Below are 13,073 nucleotides of genomic sequence, written 5' to 3'. Positions count from 1 at the left end.
ATCGAAAATATCGATTAATCGATTAACACATCGCATAGAAATCAATTATTCGATGAAAGGCTAAATCGACGAATGATTAACGATTAATCGATTAAAAAATTTTATTGACCATCCCTATGTTGTACTGTTCGAAAGAATGCTTTTCTTTCTCGAGTGCGGGACATCTTTTTAAAATGTGAGTGTCGGTAAGATGTTCTTTGTATTGTTCCTGTTTTGGTTTCTGATCTCCTCTTAGAAATATTCTGTCCCGCATACCTTCGTTTGTTCCTGCCCTTTGTGAGCAAATACACTTCAACCGAAGTCACATGCAAAGTGGCGTGGCTTGTGCAAAAACAATTGCGATTATGCAAGTAAAAAACGAACACAGCGCTATTCACGTCAAAATGCATTACCATGTGGTCCAGCAAAATAATATACTTTCGATAAGCAACGTTTCCTCGCCATTATACCGAACAGATTCCCATTTGCACTCATTCAATTTCTGTGTTGAGTGATGGATTAAATCCACATACAATTAAAACATGCTCGGTCGTTTCCTTAGCTTCCCTACAGGATGTACATTTTTTTGTCTTCTTCAGCGAATCTCGCTTTATAACTACGCGTTCTAAGGCAACCCGATCTCACTTCAAACAGTAAGGCGCTCCCCCTTGAATAATCATAAAATGCCTTCCTCTTTATTTCGTTTTCGCGCTTTCGGTAGTTACTCAGAGCCGTTTTTTTTCTTCATCACTTCTGTCGAATAAATCCTCTCAGCCTCTCTGGCCTTTCGCTTAACGCTTTTTTTTGCCACATCGCTTACACTGCCAGCCGTATATTTACTGGCGAGCCTCCTAGTCCCTTTTCTCCACTGTGTGTCGACGCTCTTTATATACAAATACCGGAACACTTTGTCCGCCCATCTACTCTCTTTCATATTCCTTAGCATCTCTTGGAACCTTATTTTGCTCTGAGCTTCCCTCGCCTCAAATTCTGCCCATCCCATATCCCCTTTTACAGCCTCATTATAGTCGTCTTCCCGTGAGCGCCCGAAGCGAAGCATCCCACAGTCATGTGATTCACATCAATTCTTTATTGCACCTCCGACTTCATGCACACACCACTGAGTTCCCAAATATAATCCCCGGAACAATTACACCTTTCCACAGACCTAGAATCACCTCGTACATATTGTAATCCCCATAAATCTCTGTGCTCCATTATTGCAGCATTCCTCTTTCCCTTTGCTGAATTTTCATATATCTATCACCCTCATTTACCCATAGTTCGAGGTACTTGTGTGCTCTTACCCTCGGTTTTCCTGATCCTCTGATATGACCTCATGATCAGGATCGCTGAATACCATCAATCCACATTTTGTTACACTAAATCCTAGTCCCAGAGCTTCGGCTTCAAGTCCGCGGTCAAAGCGCCCCATGCCAATAGATACGGAGAATGTCCATGGGGCCATGTGTTGCTATGGGCTCTTATGTCTTGTGGCAGTAAAAGGGCCCCAAGTAAGTAAGCAAGCAGTAAGTAAACACTTTGTTTACAGTAGGGAATCTACGAAGCTCAATGCAGTGGCAAGCGCTAAAGGCAAACGAGCCTGACAAAGGCCCCTCTCCCTCCTCAGTTCGTGACAGATCACATGCTTCGTGTTCAGCGCAGTCAACAAAAATTGCAATACATCAGCTTCAGAAATATGCACAGTTAGCAGCTTACGAGAGCACACATAAAATAATTCACGAACAAAAGAAAAAGTTTACACAACGTCTTTCAACAATCGTAGAGAAGTGGTCGCGCACGGCAAGATACACAACTAAACGATAAACGAAACAATTCGCAATGCCCATAGACTGTCGCGCCACCGAGCGGAATTCAGGAGCGTCCTCTCGAGGAGGGTTAGTAGACGACAAAATGGTGGCACTATGCAGTCGCTCCCTTGTTCGGCTGTGCTAGCCTCAGTGTTAACGCGTTGGCAAGAAAGGAACACTACGACTTTGCATGTATCCTGCATCAGCGAACAAACCGGGCCCTCCGTGACACGAGAAATCTGATTCGTTCTTGCGAGACGCGAAGTTTTCGTGAAAATACGTCGCAACTCGCGCTTTCAATGCTAACCCACAGTGTACACATACTATCAGCTTCGCGAGGCTTTCTGTAGCCACGTAGGCAAGTTAAATGTTATCGTCCGACATATTCAGTTGAAGCTCACCCTGTTTTACTTGCATATATAATTGGTCAGTGTTTCTTATACTGCATGAGTCCCATAACACTACGCGGGAGGGAGGTCGCGCGGGCTCGCGATGTGCTCATGTATAACTGAGCGATCTCAAGTTGGCGATACATTAAAATAGGGCCTCCATCCTTTGTCAGCAAAGCGCTGTTACGAATCATGCGAGCGACGTTTCAATCATTCGAGGACGCGTCTGCTCGACGCCTTTCGTGGAGCGAACGCTTTCCATCCACGCCGTCCTTCGCCAGTGTGTTGGGTTTCATAGCCACCGCTGCGCCGCTTGTTTTTGTACGTTTGTTGATAGGTGGCAGCACACTGCAAGCGATTTGCTTGTTGACCGGTCTGAGAGCAAAACGTTCTCCGCGCCCAGACGTCTCTCTAATTGTAAACGTGGTGACGCGGAGTGGTCGAAGTCGTTCGGCGGAGGAAATTCTTCAGATTGCTTTCAGCAGTGATGTTGAAAGAAACCATCTTGACGACGAGGATTTTTCACTGGACGTAGAAGACTGTGAAAGCACCGAGAGTGATAGCGACGATGAACCACCAGCTGCTAACTCACGACGAGCGAGTTGCACTTCACGTCCCCTCCTGCGTTAATGTTCTTTCACGCTCGTAACTCGTAAGTCACTTTGATTGTATTTAATGTATAATATCCTTGAGCGAGATCGAAATAAAAGCATAGTTCCTCTTGTGCATTGCATGTATCATAATTATTGTGGATATTAATTATGGAGCGCCGCATGCCGCCAACACGCTCGAGCTCGACCAGCGAAGCGAAATGGTTAGAGCGATGGATCGTGCAGTCACGGCCACAATCCACGCCTCTCGGCTAACTTCTTCGACGTTGCAAAAAGGACACGTGTCCATTCTTTTCAATATTCATATTTCGATTGTGCTGATCGAGACTGCAACATGCGAGTGAAGTGAATTGCACACGGCTACAGTCTCAGCATGGCTGTGACACAAGCGCTACTGAATGGCATGTTAAATGCTTGTGTTCCGTTGAAGACGTAACTCCGCGTTTCCGACAGCGCAACTAATGACGAAAGGGTATTATCACAGAACACTTTTATGTTTGCAAGCCATCATCACGCGCAGCAGCGATGGCGCTACTCGCTGGCGACCTACTACTGCGGCAAATCCGTCAGGCAGGCTCGGTACGTACTACCTCGGAGTGCCGTTCAGCTCATACGTCAATTCTAGTTCATACGGGTTTATGTAGCACGCACAGGATTTCGCAAAGCATCGTTATGCACGGTAACGGAGCTGAAACATAACCTTTCACTTCGCAGCAAATAATTAGGTGGCGAGTACTTAGCACTTTCCATGGTTTGGGAAAGTATTTTAGTCTCATATCCATTTCAGCGCAGCTCATGACTTCATCCGGTGAAAGTGGCATGGTCCGTACGTCCGCACGTCCTATCTTTTCCTATGCTAACAGACGGGTTGACCCTCCTCCTGGCGCCATGTTGAAAAGCACGGCGCGCCACCTATAGTTCGCGGGCATTGCGAATATAAATGCAAAGAATGAGAAACGCAGAATGCATGAGGATGCATTGCAAGTGCATTGCAAGTGCATTATACATGGAAATACTCAGACTACTAATTCGTGAGCGCTTTAAGGGGACACTATAGGCAAATAACAATGTTTGACAAAGGTAACAAAAGTCAATGTTTGAGAATGTCGGAAACGTCAATATTACCAACAGCAGGGATCTATTAATCGAGAAATCAAGGTATATCTAGGACACGACATGCGCCACCAGTGGGACATTTTGGAATGAGCCCGATGACGTCGAGTCCCTAGTACAATTAATCACTAGTACTCAAACTACTTATAATAAAAGATAACATTCCATACATTACAAGACGTAATAAAACGTTGCTTGTGTGTTTCTCTTTCATTCATTGAAGAAAGGACTTAGTGTTACCATGGCAGTTCAGAAGTTCCGTTTTCGCCGGGCTGCGCTCCGCTCACATGGTGCGATAGTTTTGGCTCGCGCAGTCCCATCTCAAGGGCAGTTTCATTATCGCATATTGCTGCGCGGGCTTTACTGGCTCGCCAAACTCGCTCTAACTGCAATTTAGAGATAATGCCGCGTCGGTGTAATGTCTGCTGCAGCAACGAAATCAACGACTTTTCAGTCGGCGCCACGGAGGGAACTCGTACGCTCGAAGTGCCGCACTTATACGAATGTGGGATGAACAACAACAAAATCGACTCATGTGCCCACTGCATTTTCGTGCAGATGATTACGAAATCAGCCGTAACGTAAGCAAGTCGTGTAACCCGCTCCTCAAAGTACTGCTTCCCCACATCGCTGTTTCGTGGGTCTGTCTGGACGCTGCATGTCCATGTAAAGGGAAATGGAAGAGTAAAGAAAAGGTTTCAATGTTTTAAAAAAGCAAAACTATTATTAGGAAGAGCTACATATTATTGTCGTGGCTGTTTTCGTGAAAGGTTCCTCTCCGCGTCTCAAAGCTAAATGAGTCGTCAGGCGCCTTCTGCACGACTCCTCGGAGGGCATGAGCATTGGACCGACGTGTATCACACAAGTGAAGGCTGCGCACACAGATTTCGCGGTATACATGAGTCGATCGTGTCGCATTTCGGCGGCACGGCGCACCAGCGGCGTAACCAAAGGCTCACTGAACGGCGCCAGCACAAATACACACACGCTCATGGGGCGGCCGTATTCCCGCACTGACGGCCGAATCGCATGCAGCTTCCCGACTCTACACAGCAGTGTCCGAGTATCAAGCGCTTCCGCGGAAAACATCGCACCGCAATGCAAGCAGCAGCGGCCAGCAAAAACATGCATAACAAGAAGTATTCTTCCGTCCGTTTCCAGTGGAGGCGCAGTGTTACCAGATAACGGAAGGTGCTGGCGTATCGCCCGCTAAAGGCGGCTTTGGGGTGAGCTTACGTCCCGAGTTTATGAGAGGCGGGCGGTTCGAATTGAGCTAGCAGTATGCGGACTACGAAAACGTGATTTTCCTTTAAAATAAGCATTCCCTTGGCACCTAACAATCACTACGAGGTTTCTGGAATGGTATTTCAGAAGTCCACGCCCAGTTGTATTTTACCTTTAGTGTCCCTTTAAGCATTGGTAATGGCATGGAAATGAGCCGGTTAATGTCGATACAATATACATGTCGTTATTAATAGGTTATTTTTAAGGCAGCAATAATAGCTTCCAAGTTTTAGTCGGTCTCCAAGAATATTCAAAACACAAGCTATCTGGTATGCAGCGCATCATTTTGCATAATTAGTTCTCTTTTAGGTTCTCGTTCCTTTCGTTGTCTAAAGAGGTTGTGTGGTCTTTCGGTGCAGCATTGTTCATATGGTCATTATTTTACTGTGTTGAATTACCTGGAGCAATTTAAAATAGCACAACTGATCCACCCTGAGCCTGCAATGTTTGATTAAGAATGGAGGAGTCGATGCCCCTTGCACTTTTCGAAGCAGCGCAGTATATTTTTTTGCGTCGCAAGAAGTCCATAGTAATTCCTTTACGATGCCATTCCCCAGACTAATATTACGTAATTTTTCGTAGAATGTAAAAGTGCATAGTACATACTTATTTTTAACCTTAGTGGGATTGTGTGTACTGACTATAGGTCGGCAAACTCACTTACGAGTCGACTCGCTTAGACTCACGTCTCGACGTGAGTCCGGGTGAGTAAAATTTTTGTGAGTCTGAGTCCGAGTGAGTTCGGTCGAGGAAAATTTTGATGAGTCCAAGTCAGAGTGAGCCCTAAGGGCAAAATATATGACATGAGTGACTCTGAGCGAGCTCCACATTTTATTTATTTATTTATTTATTTATTTATTTATTTATTTATTTATTTATTTATTTTCATACTCTCAGGGCCCGAGGGCATTACAGAGAGGAGCGGTCTGAGAACAATACGTCAATAACTGTTATTTTGAAGGCGGCAGATTCTTCGATTGCAGCAATAGAGACAGGAAGGTGGTTCCAGTCACTGCTTGTTTGCGGCAAAAAAGAAGCATTTTCTGGCGACCTATGGTCCTATCTACTCACCTTCAGCATTACTATCAGCCTTATGTCGGCTCACGTCCCTATACGTGAGTATGCGTTTATACTCACGTATACTCACACATACTTCAACGCGCTACCGTTCATACGTCAGCTCAATAATTATTTATCAGAGGCGTGAGTTGCTGAAGGAGAGGGGGAGGAGGTGCCTTGACCTTCCCCCGCAAACGTTTTCACGGGAAGTTACTGATAAAAATATCTCGTGTGAGTCATTTCTTTCAATAAAAAGGTCCTTATTGAATTGCAAACTCTGATAACTCGTATTTGAAGATACGAGATCAAAGGTGCTAAGTAGAGCACCGATTATGCGAGATATTGGTGCTAAAGAGCATTGACACTATGGTAGGATAAGCTAATTATAGGCTAACGGACTCATGAATCGATTCACTCAGACTCACTCAGACTCAGATCGAGCCGTGAGTCTGAGTCTGAGTGAGTCCGAGTGAATTATATGTTGGTGAGTCCGAGTCCGAAAGAGCCCGGTTGAGAAAAATTATAGTGAGTCTGAGTCCGAGTGAGTCCGGATGAGAAAAAGTTTGGTGAGTCTGAGTCCGAGTGAACCCTAAGGGCAAGATATGTTTCGTGAGTGAGTCTGAGTGAGCTCCACATGTTTTCCCGACCCATGTGCTGACTGCTTTGTAAAAACAACTCAATGTTCGCGCTAATGCGGTAATCAGGTGATTCACATGAGTTGTCCAGTTTAAATCAAGCAGGAATTGCAAAACAAGAAATATTTGTTCCCTAACGTGCGTAACACAATTTCCTGCCAATATCACACTTATTTTGCTTATAGGTTTGTTTATAGGTGAGAATATCATCTGTTTCTTTCGCAGTTAGTCGCAGATTATATAGTCTTGCCCAATTTGAGAGATGCTTCGAATAATTATATACACGGGGCTCAAGTTTGTATTCTGCAAGTATCGTTTTGCTTCTACGCAGCGACCTACCCTCGATGAGTCTGAGCTATCACACCTGCTGTCAAAGAAGAGAAACTACGTGCACACTGTCGCCCTGATCGGCTGCTCTCTCGCCTCTGTCGTTGCCTGCGTCATCATCCTACTCCTCATCCCTGTCCATGGCAACAGCCCCGAGGTGCACGTGTGGTCAGAGAACGTGTGCACTACGCGTGCCTGCGACCGACAGGCGCGCTTCCTCCACGAGACCATGCAGCCATCGGCGGACACCTGCCGCGAGTTCAGCATCCTCATGTGCGGCCGTTGGACACACGATCACGCCGTCGCCACCGATGTGGACGCCCTGCTGAGGGAAAGCGCACTCCAACAAGACGCCAGGTTCCTGCGAAATCACACGGGCAGGTTCGACGCAACTCGGGAAGCACGCCGCATGTTGCACTCTTGTCTAGAGCAGCAGTCCGATCAAAAAGCGCACCGGGCTGCTCTTCGCACTTTCCGCGATTTTCTCCGCGATCGTGGCCTGCCCTGGCCCAACAAACCGACCGGAGAGCGGCACCCTTTCGACGTGCTTCTCGACCTGAGTATCAACTGGCGCATCGACCTGTGGTTTGGCGTGCGCCTACGCAGAAATGGGCTGCGCAGAATACAATTTAAGGAGACTCCAGTCGCGTTGTCGACGATGTTGAGGGCCGAACATGCAGACGAGCGTCAAACCGTGGCCGAGGTGATGTTTTACGCCGAAGCTGTCGGCGGCGGCCTCCAGTACACGAAACTGAGAGCAAAACGTGTATCCAGTACTCATACGCACGTCCTGCTATCATTCAGGAACATTTCGTGCCTCAACCCGAGGCTGAAGCGGCTGCGCATCACGCTATTAGCGAAAGTGGAAGAATGGGCGCCGGCGGTCACGTCTTCGCAGTGGCTCGCTTTCCTTCGAAAGCATTTGGGCGAGACTTTGAACGTTCATGCGTACACAGAAATTCTGATCGACAGCCTTGAACACTTTACAGTGATTGGAGGCCTGTTGAACAAGTTCGGAGCAAATGAGCTGCTCAATGTGATCGGGTGGTGGATGGTGCGTCTCTTCGCCGATCTCGGTGCGCTAGCGGTGGACAACGACGACCACGCGCAGGCCTTTTCACCCGTTGCTTGCCAGAGACGAGTGGATGCTTGCTACGGTCCAGCAGTGACGGCTGAGATGGTACAACAGTACTGGACGCCAGAACACGCAAAGGCCGTGAATGACATCTTCACCGCCGTCCAACACGAGGCTTTCATTTTGGTTCAACGGCTGTCGTGGATGGGCGCAGTAAGCAAGAAGCAGGTCATTCGCAAGCTGCATGCACTAAAGGTGACCCTCACGAGTATTCGCTGAAATGCCTGCTTTGCTTAATAACTTCGCACACTAGGCGAAATTCATGTCCCATTTACAACGCTTTCCTGTAACTCCTCTTCGGTGCTGGTTTGTCGCTCTCGATAACGTCCGCACTCACGATTGGCTAAGTTGGTTTTCTGACGAACGACGTGTGTGAATAAGAGTTTTTATGTGCGCGCAAATACGCTGTATTTAAGGACGTTTTCTACCAAGGAAAAGCTATGGTAGTGGAGCTTTCGCAGTTGTGTGCTGCGCAAAGAATTCGGTTCAACTTCTCCATCTCTGTGTGTGTCAGTTTAATTTTTTCAAAGGGAAGTGCTTTACTGTTTGAAGCGAGGTCGGTTGCCTTAGCACGCGTAGTTGTAAAGCGAAATTCAGTAAAGAAGAAGAAAAATGTACATACTGTGGGAAAGCTAAGGAAACGACGAAGCATGTTCTGCAGCCTTGGGTTTCAGGGACCACAGTGTAAAGGTAAACACGTCCGCGATAGACATAAGAGACGGTTAGAAGATTGCATGGTGGGGGAAAAATAGAGAGAGAAGACAAAAATAAATACTTGGAAAAACAAGGTCAATCTGCCGCAAGGGGCAGAGAGATGGGTTGTGAATTTCTTTTTTCCATAGTAAGATTGATTTAACTGAACTAGACAAGGCATTAGACCGACAAGGCATTAGCTCGGTGGCGCACAGGTCACCACCCCCTTATAAAGGGGACGCTGATAGGATTTCTCCTTCCATCCTTGCTTTTGTTATTCCATGCTTCAAGCGACAGACGGCTCCGATCGTCTCCTCGTAACTTTCTTGTCAGCCTGCTGGCAATGCTGCTCGTTCTCTGGGTCTCTGCATATCGACCGGCTGTCATAGATTCACGTGACTACATAGCTAGCCTACGTGCACATTGAGCCTCCCGTGTCCGAGCGACATGGGAGGCCCGGGCCGCCCTCGTGGACTTCTTACAAGCGCAGGCGTGGGCTAGCGCTTTTAGCTTTTAGGTGTCACTATGCTACAATTTCAGATTTTTAGGGACCGAAAAATACCTTTCTTGATTTTACGAACTTCCCTGTTTAAGGAAATAATTCTAATTAGACACTACTTATGGACTTTAGACCTCTGTCAAGCGCGTATCTTCGGAAGCTTGACTATGATGTAATTTTATGTAATTATCGCGCCAAACATGCTTTTTCCGGTCTGCAATCACCGCAGTACCCTCGAAGTGCCGATATTGTCTCGGTGTATGTACATTCTGACAGACTAACAATAGTAGATATTCTAACCTGGCTCGACACACTACTATTAGAGCTTAAGAGAGCCTGTTCTGGTATGAAGGGGATTGGTGACGAATGGTGTTTGGCAGGGCCCATTGCGCAAAGCAAACGTTCACACATTCGGCTCCCTGCCTGTTGCTGTCGGCTTATTTAGGTTGCACCGACAAACTGCAGTGGCAAAGTGTTGCCACCGATTTTTCCCCATGTAATCACCTGCAAGGAGGGAAATGATACTATGTGCATGTGCGAAACTTGCAAGATGAAAATTTACAACTGTAATATATTTAAAGCACCGATCAGTTAATATATTTTTCTTCCTTTGCAACAAGTATTTACAAGCGTGCAGGTACGCGTAGGTGCGCGAAACTTTTGAGGAGTCAAAAGATAAAAGGGCACAGTTTCGCCGCAAGGACGAAGCAATTAATGCGATAGCAAGAAATTTGAATATCAGAGGAAGAACGGCAAGCAGCTAGAAACTTGCTGCGCGCTGCTCAAGCACAAAGGGTGCAGGAAAAGAAAACACACAAGGCGAGTGCGAACTAACAACTGTCACAGCTCGACACTTGCAGTGCGCTGCTCAAACACAAAGAAGGACGCACGAAAAGAACGCACAGGTATACACAGGACATGCGCGAATTGTCACAGTTGTTACTTCAACTATAGCCCCTACTTTGGCTCTTCTAGCTAGCAGATCACTCCTTTCGCAAACGCGGCCGCTGCAGTGAGCAAAGTGACCTTCGTGCGGTCTATAGCTTCAATGTAAACTTTTGCGGTGAAAGCACAAGACGCACAAAACTCTCCCTCAACAGATAATCGCGCGAGCACGGTCGACCACGCCTTGTATGTCAAAGTACAAGTCGGAGGCACACATCCAAACTCCTGCGAAACACTAGAGAGTTTTAGAATTGGGGACCCAAGAAATTTGTGAGGCGCCAGGATGCATGTGCAGAACGCAGCCACTCTCGGACTCTTGCGTTCTCGTTGTCCCAAGACCCTGAAGCGCCTTCCTTGGGGCGGCACACAAAACCGAAGAGCGCGCGACCGCAAGGGAAGGAAATGAAGACGGCGCTTGGCAGTGGCACGTGAAGCCACGGCTCGCGCTTCCCGCTGGCGTCGATACTGGTCACTAAAATAAAACTTCATTTGGGTCTAGTCGGTGCATATTCCTGAGGCTAAAATTACAGCGCAAACGCACTTCTTTGTCCTTCTTACTTATTCTTTACTTCTTTGGCCCTGCACCTATCTGAATATGATTGCATATCTCCGCGTATCTAATACACTATCATCCTTGTTACAAGTTTCGGTTTATAGCTATTATTTTGTGCGCATGTGCGGCAAGGTTGCCTTGAGCTTATATATTCATTGGCGTATGAAAGAATAAAGCAGTTGTTAGTCAGCGCTTGTGTTGTACGTTTCTTTTATTCGTGGGTGTCTTGTGCGTTTGCGTTTTTTCCTCGGGATTCTAGACACGGTGTAAGATATATATACTTGTGATTCTGGTTCAGCCGTCTCGTTTCTTCCCTCCTGTGGCCTAAGCCTACACGAACCAGAGCGTTCCCTCTAGCTCGATCTCTGGCCGACTGGCCACGAGTGGCGCGGCACTACAACCCCAAATGGAAAACTAGCGTGGGTCGCCAGCGATAGGACGCAAACGCAGCGCTGGCAACGATGCAGCATGGCCCCCGTCACACATAATTTTATTTTCGCCACGTGTGGCGACCCGTGCGTTTCACCTAACGCCGCTTGCGTTTGTATTCTGCCATTCGCATCCTGGGAAATGAATCTGGCATGGCGAATTGTCTAAGGCAACGCGCTGCGGAATGAGAGGTCGCAGGTTCGCGCGCTTCGGAATTTTCTTCTTCCTAGTTATTTTTTATTGTGGTTTTTATTTATATATACATACATATACATATACGGGACATGACGGTGACGGCAAAATCCGCCGAGAGTGTCCATATAATTGCTATCGCAATAAAAATGCGGATTATTGCTAGCTGAAGGGGTTGTCCTAAATCCAGTGATTTCAGTAAGCGAAACATTGGCAACGTGCAGCAAATTTCATGCTCTTACTTTTGTTACCTCTTATTCGATGTGATCGCGTTAAGCGAGACGCTCTCCGCACTGTCGCGAGAGACATGAGCTTGCAGATTGGCATGAATCATGCGTAAAAGCGACCACGCCAGGCGAAATAAAGCGTTCAGTAGAGAGGACAGTGATGCAATTTTCCTCACTGCTTTATATAAGCCATTCCCGGTAAATCAGAAGTCGATGCCGCTTCCTGTTAATCCAATGAACACTGAGTTTAAATCGCTAGATCAAAACAGACAGCACGCAGTAAGTGTCCCCTGTCGTTTTCGCGCAGCTGAACTTCTGGCCCCATTCGTCGGACGAGCTGTTGATGGAAGGGGCGTACAGTGGATTCCCTGAGCGTGAACCGCTCTACATCGAGCACTGGCTGAAGGCGAAAGAAGCCATGCGTTCTCTTCTGGGCACCGAGGCCGGTGAGCTCCTCGACCGGATACCGACCGCCGCCTGGGACGCCCTGATCGAGTACGACTACTGGGGCAACGCGGTTGCCGTGTCGATGGCCACGCTGCAGGAGCCCGTCTTCTCGCGCAGCTTCCCGCAGACCATCAACTATGCCGGCCTCGGCACGATGTTCGCGAGTGCGCTTGTCCAGGCCCTTTGACGCAAGGGTGAGATCGGTTCCTCTTCCTCCAAGAATCTAAGTTTGGTGGCTCCGCAGGTCACCGCCCAGCCAGTGGCTTAGCCGGGGGGGGGGGGGCACACCGGGCCCGTGCCCCCATCCGAATTTTTTTATTCCCATGGGATACAGAGCACAAAACAACACTCGACCTCACTTATCTGCCCAGACCCAATGTTGGATCAAGGAGGTGCCGCCCCCCCACCCGAAAAAATTTCTGCTTACGCCACTGCGCCCAAGGGGACAAGCTAGCTTCCTTCCATTCATTCTAAGCATTCCATCTGCGCGGTGTAAAGGCAACGTGCAGTGGTTAGTAGAAGTAGCGGCTGTTTAATGTTCCTACATCTGCTGCCGATGCCACTCGCTACACGTTGTCTCGCTCAACATGCTAAATGAGATATTCCACGGCAGGTATACATATGTACTACATGCTGCAGGCGTAGCCAGTGAGCGGAATGGAAGGGGAGATACGTTCGTTCAAGCTTTCTCGCCATTTTTCAGTTTGTATGTAGATATCCATGCAGATTTGTGAACTGAACGCAT

General features: G+C 47.5%; 1 protein-coding gene across 1 annotated transcript; it reads left to right on the top strand.

The window, feature by feature from the left end:
• The first annotated feature begins 1,445 nt into the window (after positions 1 to 1,445).
• LOC125758380 (neprilysin-4-like) lies at positions 1,446 to 12,515 on the top strand. Its single transcript, XM_049415483.1, has 3 exons — positions 1,446 to 1,493; positions 7,213 to 8,538; positions 12,189 to 12,515. Exons 1-3 carry the CDS (start codon positions 1,446 to 1,448, stop codon positions 12,513 to 12,515), a joined length of 1,701 nt encoding a protein of 566 aa, XP_049271440.1.
• Positions 12,516 to 13,073: the final 558 nt, after the last annotated feature.

Source organism: Rhipicephalus sanguineus, chromosome 4 (assembly GCF_013339695.2).
Source record: "Rhipicephalus sanguineus isolate Rsan-2018 chromosome 4, BIME_Rsan_1.4, whole genome shotgun sequence".
NCBI classification, from domain to species: domain Eukaryota; kingdom Metazoa; phylum Arthropoda; class Arachnida; order Ixodida; family Ixodidae; genus Rhipicephalus; species Rhipicephalus sanguineus.
Note: the sequence above shows the minus strand (reverse complement) of the source record. Positions and strands in the feature narration are given on the sequence as shown.